The sequence below is a fragment of the Carex rostrata genome, chromosome 10 (assembly GCF_964058835.1).
Source record: "Carex rostrata chromosome 10, lpCarRost1.2, whole genome shotgun sequence".
In the NCBI taxonomy this organism is placed as follows: Eukaryota; Viridiplantae; Streptophyta; class Magnoliopsida; order Poales; family Cyperaceae; genus Carex; species Carex rostrata.
In genome coordinates this window covers 1,716,379-1,735,000 of record NC_135927.1, presented here as the reverse complement: position 1 = coordinate 1,735,000, position 18,622 = coordinate 1,716,379, and the positions used below count along the sequence as shown (strand labels likewise).

At 32.4% G+C, this 18,622-nt stretch overlaps 1 protein-coding gene across 3 annotated transcripts; it reads left to right on the top strand.

Moving 5' to 3' along the window:
* Positions 1-3,800: 3,800 nt before the first annotated feature.
* On the top strand, positions 3,801-17,883 carry LOC144560968 (uncharacterized). Of its 3 annotated transcripts, none has more exons than XR_013513523.1 (7): positions 3,801-3,834; positions 14,178-14,256; positions 14,425-14,528; positions 14,646-17,078; positions 17,210-17,342; positions 17,441-17,532; positions 17,620-17,883. XR_013513523.1 is itself a non-coding variant. In XM_078310188.1 (7 exons), exons 3-7 carry the CDS (start codon positions 14,515-14,517, stop codon positions 17,746-17,748), a joined length of 414 nt encoding a protein of 137 aa, XP_078166314.1. In that variant the 5' UTR covers positions 3,801-3,834; positions 14,178-14,256; positions 14,425-14,514; the 3' UTR covers positions 17,749-17,883. The 3 variants fall into 3 exon arrangements, 2 of the variants coding, with proteins under 2 accessions (XP_078166314.1, XP_078166315.1); XM_078310188.1 differs by having other exon boundaries at positions 14,646-14,759; positions 17,278-17,342; XM_078310189.1 differs by lacking the exon at positions 3,801-3,834 and having other exon boundaries at positions 13,418-14,256; positions 14,646-14,759; positions 17,278-17,342.
* The last annotated feature ends 739 nt before the right edge of the window (positions 17,884-18,622 follow it).

Genomic DNA, 18,622 nt, shown 5'->3' with positions numbered 1-18,622 from the left:
AAAAAATTTCAAAAAATATAAAATTTAGTTTCCAAGCATATTTTAATATAGATTAAACATCTAACGGTTTGGATCGGTTATTTGAACTTTGAAAATGAAGATATTGCGTGAAGTAAAAATGTGTTTTACTTCGCAACTCACTGTAGCCTTACTCTATTATATATTATATATATAATATACATATACATATATATACATGTAGAGTAAGGCTACGCTACTTCGTGAATTAAACAGTGCGTTTTAATTCACTCTCATATCTCTAGTTTCGAAGTCCAAATAGTCGATCCAAATAGTTAGATATTTAATCTATATTAAAATGTGCTTGGAGACCAAATTTTACATTTTTTTTGAATTTTTTACTATTTATTAAAGATGGTTTGAAAATCGCTGTTTTTTAATGCCTACCGTCAAACGAAAACTTAAACTGGATTTTTGAGGCACTAAACGATGTTTTTTTTGAAATTCTGATGTTTTCAATGCGACGATACTTGGTGTACAACCTGAGCAAAATCGGATCCATCTTGTCCTCCCCTTTCCGAAAAGTGCTCATACGCGTAAATCCGACTTTCCTAGCCAAAGTTATGGTTGTTTAAATTTTTTTCAAAAATTCATAACTAACTGTAGAAAAATCCAAATAAATTGAAATTTATATCAATTCTGTGTATTTTTTAATGCTTTACATCCTGGTGCAATCACTTTTGCAGTTTAGTCCCTGTATCAATCCATACTTGCTGATCTACCAGCAAAGATCAAATTTGATGTTTTTAGATCGGTGGTCGTTGCCTAGTGCTTAGCTGCTGAGTTTGGACTTGGTACCATACCAGAGGTCAGTCTAGGATGCTTTGTGCATGAACAGAGATCTAATTTGAGGTTTGAACATATTTTAGTAGCTCTAAACTACTGTTTTAGTACCATAAATAAAGAGAAGAAGATCAACAAGCTGTCAGATCTTGAAAATTTTGTAATCAAGGCCAAGTCTTTAATTAGTGTTATCTTTAGACTTGTGATATCCAACTAACAAATCAAATCAAATCAAAGTTATAAAAAGTTACGACATCTCACTCATAAATATATCAAATGTCTTATTTTTTGGCATGCACTTTAAACATGAAAACTTTTTCTTCACAAAATTATTTAAATTAAAATATTAAGATCTCTAAAAAAAAATAAAAAGAAAGGAGGACCGCCCATGGGACGGGCGGTCCGCTAGTGTTGTGACCCGCCAGTGGGGGGGCGGTTTGGTAGTATTTCTGGGCTGCCCGGGGGCTTGGCGGTCGGGGCATTTTGAAAAAAAGAAAGAATCCAATGCAGGGTTATTTTTAAAATTAAGTTTTTTTTAGGGTATTAATAAAAATGGCCAATGCACATGTATTTTATTCTCAATTAAAAAAGCTTCATTTTCATAATGGACCTCTTTGAAAAATAATATTTATATTTTAATTATTAGTTAAATTTTCTTAAATATTTTTACAATACATTTAAATAGGGACGAATTCATCATTGTTTACAGAAGAATTATGAAAAATAGTAAAAAAATATGGCCTCCAAACACTTATTAATATGAAGATCATGTTGAGCAGTTCGAATCAACTGTTTGTCCTTTGAAAATGCTTTGTGACTATTTTAGAAAGAATTATTTTAAAGAAATTATTTTCTAACTATTTCGATTGGCTCTCGTTTCCGCAGCAGTATTTTGAGTAATATATACTTAATTGCTGATGTGATAGCTAAAGACAATGAGAAATTAAGAAGTGTAGTCTCTAAAAATTAAAATTTACTTAATTTTCTATTTGATGCTTAATTGACAGTTGTATTTATTTTTTAATTTTATTGATGTAGATGTTCTTAATTGTTTTTGTTATTCAAAATTGCGGGCGAAAACAAAATAGATTATTGGTGAAAATATGTAATGATAGGTTTAGAGAAGTCACAATATTTCAATTCCACCATCCGCCGCCGTTCATCAACCTTACAATATATGAGCCGGTCAAGTCTCTCCAATCAGAGATGAAACCAAAAAATTAAAATAGAAGACTGAAAAAGTGCTTTCTAATTTCATTTTAGGTATGAAGTTGATAATATAATTGTTTGCAATAATAAAAATATAAAAAAAAACTATTTTTTATTTATTTATTTATGAGAATACTTAACACCCCTTCTCAACCATAGTGGGAAGAATAATTCAGATTCGGTTTGGCGGGTTAAAGTTCGTGATTCGAAAATAACTAGTGTATAATTCAGAGATAATTCAGTACGACAAGGAAACAAAAAGAAAACCCCAAAAAATATTTTTTAATTATTTTTTTGAGTTTTATTCGCAAATAATTCATGATTCGCGTTTTGTTCGCGAATAAATTAACGTATAATATATTTTTTGTATTTTATTTGGTGTTCGATTCAGAAATATCAAAAAAACAAATTATACACGAATTATTCGCGTACCATGTGACTATATTCTCAAGTCTCAACCAGCTTTGCCTTAATGCGACAGACTTGGTGTTAAGTATGGCCACAGACTATCAACAAAGATGCCGAATAATTCCTCAATAATTACTGGAATAACACCGAGAACAGTTTGAAAACAACTCGCACCACCCTTTATTGAAAGAGGACAGGCACTAGCCAGTCTGAACACTTTTCGTTAGTTATCCAAGTGCTTCTGCTACATATTTAAGATTTTCAGTATGTAATTATTTGCAGATAACTTGATCAAGATTAAGAGGCACTGGCCTATATATCATCATTTGTGTCTTCTCTTGCAATTAAGTAATTAACAACCTATGTACACATTTTTTTTATTCTATTTTATCTATAATTAGTTAATATAAAATCAAGCCTAAGTAAAACTTAAATATTTACATTAGGCCAAACGATTACATAGGTTTTTGCATAAACTTAATTGATAATATTATAACCGAATGAGCATAAACATTTTTTATTTCTTATTTTTGGATGAAAATGTTAAGATCTCTAAAAAAAATGTTACTGTAGTCGCTGCTGGGTGGTTTGGTTTTTTTTTTAAAAAAAGAAAAAAAAAAGAAGCTAACCGCCCAGACGCGGAGCGGTTTGGTCGGAAAAGCTAACAGCCTCACATTTGGACGGTCAGGACATTTTTAAAATTAATTTTTTTTAGGGCAGATTTGATAAAAAAAAAATTTTAGGGCATTAATCAAAATCTCGGCAAAATTTCATATAAAGACTATCGCTTTGGAATGAATTGATTTTAAAGCAACTTTTTTTTTTTTTTTTTTTTGAGGATGATTTTAAAGGAACTTTCTTTCTTTTTTTTTTCTTTTTTTTTTAGGAGAAAACCTTAGGCCAAAGCAACTTTATTTTCCACGCGACAGACTCACTTTTTTTGAGGTCTGCTGTAATACAATTTGTTGTAATTTGTGTAATATTTACTGGTATCAATACAACTGCCTAAGAAGTTTAAACCAAACAAACAAATATAAAAATTTCATTGCTCAACCTTTTAAGGAGTAAAAATACAATTTCATATAAAGACTATCGCCACAGACGTTTGTAATGAATAGAATATTACCTCAGAATCACGGGGTAAAGATTTTAACAGAGTAGTTTTAGCTTCATGCAGCGACCAGACTATAGAATCAACAAAGAGTTGCATATGGTTCTTGCGCTGTATGACGCTAAAAGTACTGTGTTAAAATCTTTACCCGAATCGAATCACGCGATGATAAAGTCTTTTGACGGCCCCACAGGCCACAGCCACAGAGCCAACAAGTACTAATTATAGGCTATAAATACCAGTTTCCTCCTCAGCTACAAATACTAGTGCTCATACGGAAGACTCTCCCCTCCGCCCTCCCCACAGTCAGTTCATTTCTTTTTCTCTCTCTCTTTCTCTTTCTCTTTCTTTCCTATATATTCACACTCAAATATCAACAACAAATTAATTAAACTTTCTCTTCTTATTTTCAATTAGATCTTATAATAAGAACACACAAGTGTTTTTTTGCTGCAAACTTCAATCAGGAAATTAACTTAATAATCAGGGCCGTGTTTTTGCTCCAAATTTTAATCAGGAAACTTAATAATTTCGTGCGTGTCTAAATGCGGGCTTTAGAGTTTAACAAAGAAATATTCTTCCTAATTAATGATATAAAGTTGGAATTGGGATTGAGATGTTGTTCCAGGCCCTGGATTAAAACTAATTGCTTCTGCTTTTTTGGAATCTCTTCAAGGAATTCTAAGTTTAAATAAATTTATCCAATTAGTTTATTAATTTATTTTGAAGATTTTCAAAGATTAGAATCTTTTATTTTTGCAACTAGGGGTGCAAACGGATCAAATACGGATCGAATAGTGGTAAAATCATATATGTATACATTTTTAATTTTTAGATACGGATATGAATACAGATCGGATATTAGACGAATACGTACGGATGTAGATATATACATAAATATTTTCATAATATATATTAAACTATATGGTATATATTTACTATTCAGATACATATAATTAAAAATCAAAACCATATCCGTATCCATATCTACACGGATATTCGGATATCGGTTATCCGTATTAAATTTTCGGATACAGATCCGAATACTGTCGAATATTATCCGATCCGTTTGCACCCCTATTTGCAATCCAATTGCTATTTTGATCTTGGAATCTATCTTTTTATCTTCTTTTTTTTTTTTTGAAAAATTGGCAGCAGCTGCCAATAGGAATAATGGAATCTATCTTTTTTATCAATATACAGTTTCTTCGACACATCCATTTCCAATTCAAAACAAAACATAATTATGATTAAATTTATTAATGAATTAGATCAAAAATTCAATCATAAAAGATATCGTCTAAATTTATGAAGTGATTAATGACGAGAACATCAATAATTGACGGAGAATCGGTCTTGTTTTACATAAAAAGACAGAGATGAGCTACGATGAGTTATAGAGTAAAACACGTTTGTTTATACTCCACGCAATATCTTCATTTTCAAAGTTTAAATAGCCGATTCAAACCTTCCAACATGTTCTTCATAATAAAATATGGTTGGAAACTAAATTTTACATTTTTTGGAATTTTTTTACTATTCATTAAGCCATTTTGAAAATCTGAAAATCCGGGTGAACAGTAAAAACAGTAAAAATATCTGGACCACCGGATCGGCGATTTTCAAAGTGGTTTAATAAATAGTAAAAAAATTTCCAAAAAATATAACATTTGGTTTCCAAGCACATTTCAATATGGAGATCATGTTGAGCGGTTCGGATCGGTTGTTTGGATTTTCAAAATGAAATTTTTTTGCCATAGAGTAATAAACCTCTTTTACTCCATAGCTCACCATAGCTCATCTCAAAAGACAAAACATATAATTCAATAGACTTACACTTTTTTCTTTAATATTTGACAAAAACGTTGGAGTTAAATCTTTCAAACATTGCAAGGAAAGCAAATAGCGTTAGTTTCTTAATTAGTAAGGAAATCATTTTGTGGCCACAAATATTGAATAATGAGAAAGGAATAAAAAATATAATGAGAAAGGAACCACGTTGATTATGCTTCTGTCATGGAAATTTCGAAAAGTAATATGCTTTTTTGGAAATTTCCATGACAGAAGGTGGGCCCCTGTTCGCATTTATCTTTGAAACTGAAATCATTAAGGGTATGTTTTGAATATGAGTTAGAATAGTGAAATTGATAAATGAATAGCTTCTGTCACTAATACTAATTAGTATAGGTATCTGTAGTGTTATGAGTATATCCGCAAAATTTGCCGATACTGGTAAATTTTCCGATGCGTCTACAAAACAAACCGTGTAGGCATATATACGTGTACTGGTAATTGTTTTATGTCATCAAAAAATTTATTTTCTGCCTCATTTGCCGACTTATTGGGTTAAATAGTAATAAAAAAAAATATAATATCAAGTTACTCTGTGTCAACAGAGATAGGGAAAAAGCAATGAAACATATACAGACGTCATTCATATAATAGGTATCAATTATGTCAGTATAAATACAATTATGACGTATCACAACCATTCATCCCAGGTAGGAGTGTCAATGGGTACGATATGGGTAGGGTGGAACCATTTTCACATCCATACCCACTAAGAATTGACCTTACTCATACCCTACTTTCTTTACCGTACCCTATCCATACCCATTAAGATTAGCGGATAACGAAACGGTAGTGGGCGAATAACGAATAATACAAATATAATAATTTTATTAATTTTTCAAATAAACCATGAAAACTTATCATGTCATACATATGCAATCACAATTACTAATATAAATATGCAATTAATTCTAAGTAATAGTTTTTTATTAAGCAAAAAAATCAAAATCACAAATATCTCTTCTAACAAATTCAATTCCTTAACTAAATAATAAAACATTCCAATAAAAAAGTAAAATGTTTAGCATAATATTTTTCTTATGATATAATTTATTTTATATAATTATCCGTTACCCAACAGGTATGAAATAACATTTACCCGTACCCATACCCGTTTATCTAACGAAAAAAAAATCTTTACCCATATCCATACCCAATAAGTTAACAAAAAAAAATCTTATTCATACCCGTCTTATCGAATATGACATGGGTAGGGTAAACAGGTAAACGGGTGTCATTGACACCCCTAATCCCAGGGAAACCCAATGACAAAAAATACTCAAAGTAGCAAAGTTTTTATGCAAAATTCTTTACTTTATTAGTTCTTTTCTTTATTTTATTTCTTTTATTAATTAGTCTTATTAATTGATTAGAGAGAATAGTGGAAGGACAAAATCGACATTTAGTGAGAAAAAATCTCTTAGCTCTCAAAATCAGAATATATGTCCTCAGTATAGCACTCCCCTTTCTATTAGGCTATTCTTTTGTCAAGGTCCCTGAAATTACTGTTATTACAAGCATATCTAATGATAATTATAAAATTACGAATTTCGAAATACTACAATAACTATGTCAATGTGTAAACTCATATCTAACAACATATTGATTATAAAAATTACAAACGAGGTGATCTTAAAAATTACAAAATTAGCTGTATGAGTACATGTCAGCTGTTCACCATCTCTGCAGGAGGTAACAGTAAGCAAGTAGCAACATTGCTTGTGAGAGCGAGACGATGTAGAAAAAAAGTATTGCCAAGTGATCACGAGTGCTCTGATTCGTATTAGTGGCAAAAGCATGGGGGTAGAAGAGGGGTAGCGTGGAGAGAAGAGCAGTAGTTATGCTAGAGAAAAGTTGGAAAAAGTAGAAGAGCGACAACGGTTGCATGTTATGTCCAGTGCTGCGGCAGATGATTCGAATTGACCCGAAGAACCAGCAGCATGTTATAAAAAGAAAATCATGGAGCAGCATTGAGTTGTCACTCGACAGTATTGTCGCCCATTCATACTCCACCTTTTCATTCCATTCTATGAACACACAGAGGATGTTCTTCACCCTCTCTGCAAGTCCTTCACCTTCTCCAGCTAAGATTGCTGCCGCCCCTCTCTGAAACAAATCTCGCAACATCACCACTATATTTATAGTGAACAATATTGTCAGCTGCAGCATTGTGTCAATCTCTGAGCAGCAGTGTGTTCCCTGAAAATTGATAAATGTTAAATCTTCAGCTCATTCTCTCTCTCTCTCTCTCAAGTGTTGGTATATAAATGCCGCAGCCGACGATGTTGTTCCACTATAAATATAGTGGTGATGTTGCGAAAGAGACAACAAATAAGGCAGTATGGGGACGATTTTGGAAATTTTGTTAATGGAAAAAATATCAAAATAAACGGAAAATTTAATTGATAACAATTCTAAGTCTTGCATGATATATAGAAACTAATTGTGTTTAAGGATAATGTTTCGCATGTTCCATGTTATATTACGTGTATTTTCAAAATTCGGATAGATATATATTGTGATTTCTCTGAAATTAAACTTTGTCCTTTGTACATGCGCTCATGGATGTTTTTTTAGTAGAAAAAAATGCATATATAGATGTTTGGTATTGAGTGAATGCATCACAAAATTAAGTTAGTTTAAGTTCTAGTTCGGTGAAAGTATATGTTATAAATATCTAATTACATGCATTGATCTAACCATAAAAGAAAAAGGCGCATATATATAGGGATATGAGGATATCTCTATTTTGGTATGCAAGTTGAAATAGTAAAATAAATAATTAAGCACAAAAATCATATGATCTGTCTAATGAAAATCCTACATACCTTATTACTAGTGATTATTCAATTCATCTCTTAATTAAAGTGACTATTAACATTCACTTTTATTTCGTTCCACTTTTCTCCACCAGAGAAAAGAATAAATAGAATCATATGTTTAAATTTGTTCTCAATTTCATTCATCTTCAATAACATGATCGGATTCTAATAAACAAATAGGAAACTAAATTTAAGTCCTTTAATTGATCCGGATCTTTTCATACCGAATATATTGTTTTTTTTAACAAAATAAACTATGTCCGTTGATAAAATAATATTTGTTTATTTTACACTCCGAAAAATTATAAATAGAACTTGAAAATTTTGACTTGTTACTCTTAAAACAAGTAATTAGACTAACAAATAATTTTTATATAAAAGAAGAATAAAAATATTGAGTAATGAGACTTCTTAATTAGTAGTAAAAGCAATCGGAAAAAAAACTTGTAGGATTTTCTGTGAAAAATTCCCGCATGTTTGATGATAACTATTACTTTTATCTTTAATCACCGAAAAAATAATATATATAATGTTGATTATAGTAGATTTGATTTGTTGTACTTTTTTTTTTTTAAAAAGTGGCAAGCCACATGTTTCATCAGAAACATAGCAGTTCATACAAAACATAGAAAACTAGAAATGATAAAGATTCTCAAAGTGTAAAGCATCAAAAGAATATCTAAAGGTAATATCAGAAAATATAAAGGCATAACATATTGCCAGTATAACAAGAACAGTATATCCAACAAAACAAAGCACATCAAAATAACTTGACAAGCACAAACTAATAACTCTAACCAAAGAACGAGTAGAGTTAGTAGTAAAAGAAGAACCAAAATCAGCAGTAGATAGATCAGCCGCCATAAAAGCAGCATCAATAACATCATATTCAGCACGATCTCTAAGGTAATCAGAAAGATTAGAGCCCTCGAGATCAAGACATACTAATTGATGCAGACCCAGTTTGTTGGTAAATAATTTTCGTATTATAACCTCAATTAAATCGAGTAATAAATTATATGGACTAATCTGTTTATAACAAAATAAAAAAAATGTTAAATGCACAGATTCATACACCATAAAATAAAATAAAAAATTAGCCTAAATGATAACCTAAAGCTCAGTCATGTTTGATATTTTATGTCTCGATCGTTAGATGTTAGAAAGTAGAAGGTGAATTAAAATTAATGAAGAAAATATTATTACCTGAATTAATTGCAATGGTAGATACAGATACGATCGAGAGAAATTAAGAGGAGCAATGGGAGTGCATGAGTGTGCTTGAGAGAGAATTACTTCAATTAATTTATAGCGTAGGTGAAGTTTGAATGGGCCCACAGATCCCCCTCCTCTTTCGATTATAATTTACTGAAGGAATGGAATAATATTGTGCTACTTTTTTATGTTCTTTCGTTTAAATTTGATAAAAGAATCTGATTTAAACATTTGAGTTAACTCGAATATAAATTTAATTAAAATATATGTTGGACAACAACGTCTTCAATAGCAATAAATTAATTAAGATAGTAAAAAAAATTGGTTGAGTTGGTTAAAAAAAAAGTACAGTATTATAAATTGGTGGTCAAAATAAATTGGTACTCCACAAAGTTAATGCCATTTTAACATTTGGCGACACCGTGATCATTAACTTGGTGGTCAAAATGACAACTTTTCCGTGTATTCGAATCAATGGAGTACCGCGCGCCACGTAATAATATTCCACTCTTACATAACAAGTCTCATTTAAATCAATATCAATTTCCTTTCGATTTTCATACGGTTCAGACCAAACTGTATAACTTATTCATTTAATATAATTGAGCCCTGCTAAATAATTAGTTATATTTTTAATTTTCAGATTTAATGAATATAAGGGATAATCATAAAATATTTTCATTTAAAATGGAAAAATAAGATATATAAGTTTTGAAGAGGAACTATGGAAATTAATATTTTAGTTATAAATTGGGAAATAAGATAATTGAGTATTTTTATAGCGAAATAGGAAAGCATTTTTATTTAAAATGGAGAAACAACAAATTTGAGTATATATTTTATATAGGAAACTAAGCAATTTATAATGTTTGAATAGCTATTGCAACAATTAACCATTTAATTTACTGTTGGACAACAACAAAAAAATTGTTCGTACATCATTTGAAAATATATATATGGAGTATGCAAATGGGGAAGTTAATTTCAATATGTTAATTTGTTTCCAATTGCAAAAACACATTCTGCGCGAGTACCTTTTTGTATTTATAATAATATATACATATGTGTGTGTGTGGTAGGGTTGGCAAAAAAATTTGTAGTTCGTGATTCGATTCGGGTTTGATTCGGGTTTGATTTGAGTTTAATTTGATTCGAAATGGGTTCGAATTGAAACGAACCAAACCAGGTTCAGTTCGAAATTAATTCAAACCAAACTCAAACCTAGCCTGGTTCGATCGAAATGGGTTCGGTTACTTTTATGGTTCGAATCTCATAATAACATCGGCCGTCCATTTACCTGATGAAATTAAAATCCAAGATAGAGAGTCATAATTTAACTTAGTCAACACTCCCTCGTTCTCAAATCTCAATAACCTAGTTCTCTCTCCACCTCTCCCTAACTCACTCTCCCTCTAGGTCTAAAATCTAGCCGACGCTCTTGGCGACTGGCTGTCTCTCCGGCTGTCACTCCTCTCTCCGGCCTAGATGACTGTCTCTCCTCTCTCTTCGATCGTCTCTCATAGTTCATACCAGGAAAGCCGTCTCTGATGTATTTTTTCATGAACAATTTTTCAACTTAAAAACACTAATTTCATAATTCATACCGGTAAAAGGAAGCCATGTGAATTGTCCCGTGACAAAAAATTAATGTATAAACTACTGGTATAAATAGGGCTGCTAAAAAATAATTTAGTTCGTGATTTGATTCGGGTTCGATTCGAAAAATGTGTAGTTCGCAATTAATTCGATTCGAAATAGGTTCGGTTTGAAACGAATCAAACCAGGTTCGGTTCAAAATTAATTCAAACCAAACTCAAACCTAAAATAAGTTCGGTTCGGTTCAATTCGTTGCCACCCCTGGTGTGTGGTGCTACTCTCTGACCGAATTTATGTATTTATATTCTCTTCGAATGCTACTTTTTTTTTCTGGACCAAATTAAGTTACGTTCTTTCATTTAAATTTGATAAAAAAAAATCTGATTTAAACATTTGAGTTAACTCAAATATAAATTTAAAATATACATTAGACAACAACGTCTACAATAGCAAACAATATTTAAGACAGTAAAACTTATTGGTTGAGTTTTCTTTTTTTAATTTTTTTTAAATTGTACAGTATGTGCAAAGGTGGTGCAATGAAAAGGGTGATATAAAATTGTGAAATCTGCCACCATGTATTTTTAATCCTTTTTCTTTCAAAGTGATATTGTTTCATTCTATTTAATATAATTATACCAAGACTCTATATACCCTCTTAATATTGTTGGGGTTAATTACTTCAGAAAATTAATTTGAATAATAAATTAAGATTAATAAAAATAAAATAAATTTGAAATTGTATTACTTAGATCGTGATGTTATTGTTCATAAACATATGTCGTTTCTATCATGTGAGATTCATGAAATAGTTATAAAAAATTTGAGATTATCACTTCTTAAAACACAATCATAAATCCTATACTAACGATAATTTCACAACACCCAAAATTGAAATTTAATAGACAATGATAATAAAATGAATAATTCTATTATAAATAATGATTATGGAAGTGGCACTACTACAAAAAATATTTTTTTCATCGCCCCTTTACAATCAAATGTGCTTCCGCACAGATGGTGTACGTCACGAGTGGCAGCATTGTAATTATGTTGAACTTTTTACCGTCTGTTCTGGATAACAAACCGATGGCGTTGATGGACCTCCTCCTGACCCCCTCCTTTGCCATCGGTTGAATTTCACGAACCGTTAGTACTGGTCGACTCATCTATATCGGTTCGGCTAATCGGCTAATGGCACTCATGAGAGATTACTATTACCATCTAGCTGTTTCATGATCCGTTGGTGATAATACAAAGTAATAACAACTCGTTACCATATTGAACCGATGGCATATTCGCAGGGGGAAAGATTTGTAAATAATTAGAACCTCGGGTTTAGTATACACTATCTGCTCAATATGTTAAACCGATGGTGATGCTATTATATATTTTATATATTCCAATAAACCCTAGGTCGATCGATTCATCTCCTCCAGAGCCTTCCAGTATATCCCCAAATTAAGTATTCTGCTATATTGCTCGTTGCGAATTTTAACTTCCCAAATCGATCGACAAACAAAGATCAGCATTTTCTCTCCCGGAGTCATTAATTTGTATGCTAGACCACTCTCCCCTTCTTTATTTTTTGTTTATTTTAATCGTTACTTTGAATGGTTTCTTAAATTATGGAACAACTAATTTAAACTAGGGTTTAGTTAATTAATGTTATTTTTTGATCCCAACTCTTCGGCAGTGTAAAAATGACACATAACAGTGCATTGTTGTTTGATCTCTTACACAAACTCCCTTTGAATTAAGTGGTGGTTTGTGAAAGAGTTCAAACAACAATGTAAGTCCACTGTTGTGTGTCCATTTTTACACTGCCGAAGACTCGGAATTAAAACATAATTTAATGTTTAGAACATATTTTGCATGGATGTTGGATAGCTTGTGCACTTATCTCATTTAATTGTTCTGCCATAGTGTTCTCTCTTCTAATGCAAAAAAATATATTAATTAAGTTTGGCTCTATATTAAATCCATCCCGCCATTAATCAACTACTGTGTGTGATGTGTTGTAACTATTGTGTTATAATTATATATATTAAATTGATCCTACATATTAAGTTTGCATATGATGTGTTGTAATTAATTGTAAATACTGTGATGAATTTTATGGATGCTTATTTGAGTGTTTATGTTGCATGCACATGGTAACTTTTGTATGGATTAATTAATTATCACATGTCCATTGTGATGCTATCGAAGACTTGGGATGAACACATGATTTATTGTTCAGAACACGTTTTATTAGTTGAAAGTTAGTTTGACCCATTTCTTTGTAACCTAACCAAGATAATTGATAATAATCTTATAAATTTAGTGTCTAATAAAATATAGTGAATTAATTAGTCAAATCAAAAGAAATTGTTGCATATATATATGATGTGTTGTAATTGTAAATAAGGAGATGAATTCTATATATTGATATGTTTATTTGAGTATTTATGTTGCATGTATGTACATGGTAATTTTTATGTAGATTAATTGCACAATCAAAATAAATACAACGAAACATGTTCACATAAGGAGAGATCCACTTACGATTAACATTTGTTTACAATTGTTTACCTATTGCCTATGAAATATCAATTTATAAGAAACATGCATCACCAAACATCAACAAATGTTAATTGTAAGTGGATCCCTCTTTATATGTTGTTTACCTATATTAATTGCATGCACAACTTGTTAACTTTTATGTGGATCAATTGCACAGTTACATAAATTAATTAGTAAATGTTGCTTGAATTAATGTGGATTAACTCGAATTTACATCATCTTCAATACTGCACAGGGAATCTTTTACAATTAATGGATCTAGACTGTTTTTTTTAACTTGGCACAAATCACAAAGCCCAATAATACTGCTAGTTCGAATCCCAAAGCGATGAGATTTAATCTCAAACCGTAAATGAGGCCCATCCTCTACGGTATCGGAGAGGAGTTGAATCCGACACTACTATATTTATAAATACGCATGTATTGTTTGTATTTATCCACCATATTTATCTAGATACCACCATCGATGGAACTGTAGACTATCACTACTAGCCGATGGCATTACAGTTAAAGAGGGAGCTAGGGTTTCAAAAATATATATATCCAACAACACAGAAGTGTTCTAGAGCACTCTCAAAATTATTATTGGTTGTATCTAGGTAGCTCGCTTTCTTCACCGCTAGTAGTACTCATCGCCCGCCACCTCCACAACACTGATCGAGCCCTCTCCGTCAAAAGGTTTCTACAACTGACACTCTGTCTATATCTTAATTTCTTGGGTTTTCTAGTTTTGGGGGTTTTTAGGATAATATGGTTACAGGGTTTAGTTTTAGATCTTTAGTTTTTTTAAACAATAATTTATAGTTTTGGAGGTTCCTTACTCTTTGATCTATAATTTAATTTCAGCAATGTCGGTCCAAGATTATTTGCCACTTACGAAAAGACTGAGAAAGCCTGTCGCTGATCTGCAACAAATTCATATTACCACTGACGGTGATGCTAGTTTGGATGTGTGGATAAAATTCTCTAATTTGGCATTTGATTGATTTTTAATTCTTCAATAACATGAAATATGCAAGAACAACCTTGCCTTGACATCCAATCACATAGATTTTATTTTTTTGAAGATTTGCATCCATTCAAGACCTGTTAGGAGGAATGCAAGAAGAACAAGGGATTGGATATTGGCTAGAGCAAAGCCAAATGCCAACCAAGAAGCTAATTCCCCGAACTGTACTAAGGTAAGGCACATGACTGAATAAATTAGTGTTTTTTTTAAATAAGTTGCAACATGTACACGAAAGTGATACAATCATATCTACATTGTCAGGACTAGTCTATAGTTGTTTCAATTACAAGACATATATGTGATAGGGTGAAAATCAATTCTAATAATATTTATAACCCTAATTTCTACTTACTGTCGATTCACAAGCATATGAACCTACCGTGTAGTATAGATTGGGTTGTCGATCCACATAGATGGTGTATTAAGAGATCTAAGATGTAAACTAAGGTCTAGGTTATCGGTTCCTTTAGGTTAATTGGTTGTGTTTTGGTTGATTGGTTGTTTGGTTGTTTGGTTGTTCGATTGTAATTACTGAATTACAACAGAGGAGTAGTACTAGATTAAGTGTTTAGAAGATGGGGCTTCTAGGAAATCAGACATTCTATTATTCAAACTTGTTTAATCTAGGTTCTGGTTGTCATAACAATAGCTCACGGTCTGTCACCAGCCGCATGCTAATGCCAAATACTTGTCTGTTGCAAAGTTACTCAATAGCATGCAGCTCTGTCACCATCCGCACACGGTTTGGGTAAACCATACAAAAGTCTGGTTTCACCTCTAGTCGAAATCGCACACGGTTTGGCCAGAACCGTACACGCCCTGTACTAATATCAACGCGATCTGAGAGCTGCTAATCCTATTTTAGTGCTGATCTCCCGTTGGCCTCACAACACCCTAACTGAATAAGTACTTGTCGGGTACTTATCACAGTTGCATTAGGATTAATGATAAGTCCAAATTACTAATATTTCACAATGTTAATAATCAAGATTACCCCACTACTAGTAATGGAATGCGACATTCGTCTGCTAGAACACTTCCTAATAGGTTCCTATACTGCAGTTCGAATACAAGCGGGCACCCTGTCGGTCTATTCTACTTGTATTTAAGATACTTATATTCTTCAGATATTGGTTAACCTCCCTAATATAGGGTATGCATGGATTGTACACTCTATGCATACGAGGTCACTTTAATCACACAATAAACAAGAACATAAGGCATAGAGATCTCAACAAGAATTCATATCATAGTGCAAAGATAATATAAATGAACAACTAGATTAAACTCATAAGAATTCAAGATTACATGTCTTCACCCTAGAATAGGGTTGCTTACACACTCATGGCGGGTTCAACAACAACAAAAGAAACAAAGTACATAAAGAAGGAGAGCAATAAAGAGAGATGGAGGGAGAACACCTATGCTGCCCCTTTATCTCACGCACGCCGTCTATCCGCCTTGTTCCTTTCTCCTATTCTAGTCAAGAGTTTGCTATTCCTTGATCTTTGCCTTTTGCATAGCCTCCACTAGAGTGAAACCCTAGTTCTAAATGCTCTCGGATGTGTATTTTTTGTTCTAGTTCGAGAAAGAGAGAGTTCCCAAGCGTCCATTTACTTAAATAGGTCTTGATTGGGAAGTTAGATCTGTAACCGCTGTTCTGGTAGTTTCGCGTATGAATGCCGGAATAGCATGCGGTTTGGCTGAGATCCGCACAGGTGGTTATAAGCTCCTGCGGCAGCGCTTCTGAATAGCATGCGGTTTGGAGGCATCTGTGCGCCTGAGGCTGAGGTGTCAGAATTGCGTGTTTTATGACTGTTTTTGCTTTAATATCATGGAAAATCTGCAATTATCTAAAATCAAGTGAAATAACAAAAAGAATTCTGATTCTCTATAAAATAAGTAATTGTAACTCGATAATTAACAATAATGTAGGCTAAGTGATAGGGAAAATAACGACTATTTTGACCCCTATCAATATGGATGTTAGTAATAGCTGTTAGGGTAGTTAGTTACAGCTGTAACAATAGAGTTATTTATATGTTGTTATGATGTAAAGCTGATGGCTATATAAACAGCTCAAGTGTAATCTATTCAGACTAATGATGAAATACAATCGATTCATTCTATTCCATCTCTCTCTGTCTCTATTCTATCATACATGATAAGGACCTGCTGATGGGATTAATGAGACTGTTAGTAAGAGTATTACTGAATTAGTGCTACCGAGGCAGCCAGTACCTGTACAAGGAATACGGGGTCGGGTCCTGCTTGTAAATCAGGAGGCATTGGACGAACTGGGCCTGGAATTCCAACTGTTGCATGACAGATATCTTACGATGCCACTATCCGAAAGATGAGCCTTTCGCCTCTCTATCGGGCTGGGAGCTTTACAGGATGAGAGCTTTCAGATAATAGTGAATTTCAAAGATCTCCGTGATTTTATGACTTTCAACGACATTGACATCTTTATTATCCAAGTTTGGACGATGTGAGTATTTATTATTATAAATAGTTCTACTATTTTTACAATCAACTCCTTTATTTAATTCTGATACTGATTGTTTTCATGTATTGCACGAAACTAATTCCTAATGGTGCCCAAAATAATCAAACTATTAGTTTCCTGGACCCCAGTCAGCTTAGCGACACAACTATTAAATATGCTGGTGAAGTGGGTAAAATTGCAGGATACATCTCCCAGGGAAGTGGGCACACACCGGGGAGAAGAGCACTGGAGGTCAGAATGTTTTAGGTAAGAAATATCTTAATTGAGTATTTCCTTGCAACTTATTTGAAGTTGCAATTGCACTACTAATTAGATCTTATTTTAAACAATGCACATTTGATCAGAGCCCCACACAAAGCAATTTATGGGAGTCCGGGTATTATCTAATGAAGAACATGGCGACCTCATCAGAAATTATGCACGTCTTTTTCCAAAGGTTTGTCAATCACCTGTTTCTATCATCCTTTCAGATTTAAGTTCTTAATTATACATGTTATTCATATGTTTTCATTTATTCATGCAGTGTCGTCTGTCCAAAATGGCATACAAAGAACACGAATTACATGACATCCGTATCCAATGGTATAAGTTTTTTCTTGGAATTATCATCAGTTTAATTGTCGTGCAGGTACTTGGCGGTGGGTGGATTTGACGAGTTGTTGTCTGTGGTTTGAAATAATTATTGTTGTCGGGTTCTTGTGTTCAAATACTTAATTAGTTTGTTGTTGTTTTTAATAATTGTGGTAAGAACATTTAGTTTTATGGTACAATGAACTATTGTTGTGTTTATTGGCTGTATGTTTAATAATTGTTGTAAACTCTTTTTAGATATTTATTGCTTGTGACATGGATTGATATATATTATATGTTGTAGTACTTATGTATATATTAATTGTTGGTTCAGAGATGGGTATGATGGAATGAGCACATGCATGTTTATCTTTGCTTTGCTAGTTGTGTTATAAAAATGGCTAGGCTAGCATGTTATACTAGAATTAATAGTAAAAAATAATAATTATTATATATACATCCCATCGGCTCAGAAATTAATGACCCGCTAGAATTCTACGATTTGCCAACGCCAACACAGACAAAACAGATGGTGCAAAACACTATTGCAATCGGTTATTGAAATTCAGTGGACATCGTTAATCACATTTGCCGTCGGTTGGAGAAACAAAAGCGATGGCGTTGGGTTCGTTGATGTGTTGTTTGCAATACAAGCAATAAATCCTAATTTACGCTCAATTCGGTTGCAAGTGTACAACCTTGTCGAGTAGTAGTTAGGGATCGTCTCCACAAGGACAAGTTGGAATATCAAAGTCTAACCTAACAATTTAATTTAGTAAAAGAAAGTAAAAAGGTTTTTGTTTGTTCAAAGGTTGGTTTGATTGCGATTAAACTGAATTAAACTAGAGTCTTTAAAGTAAAATCTGATTTTTAACAAGTATGAGAAATTAGGGTTTCTTAGGGTTCCTATCCACTAGTGTTACGATTAATTGGTTTGTAGATTTTGTTCTTATATT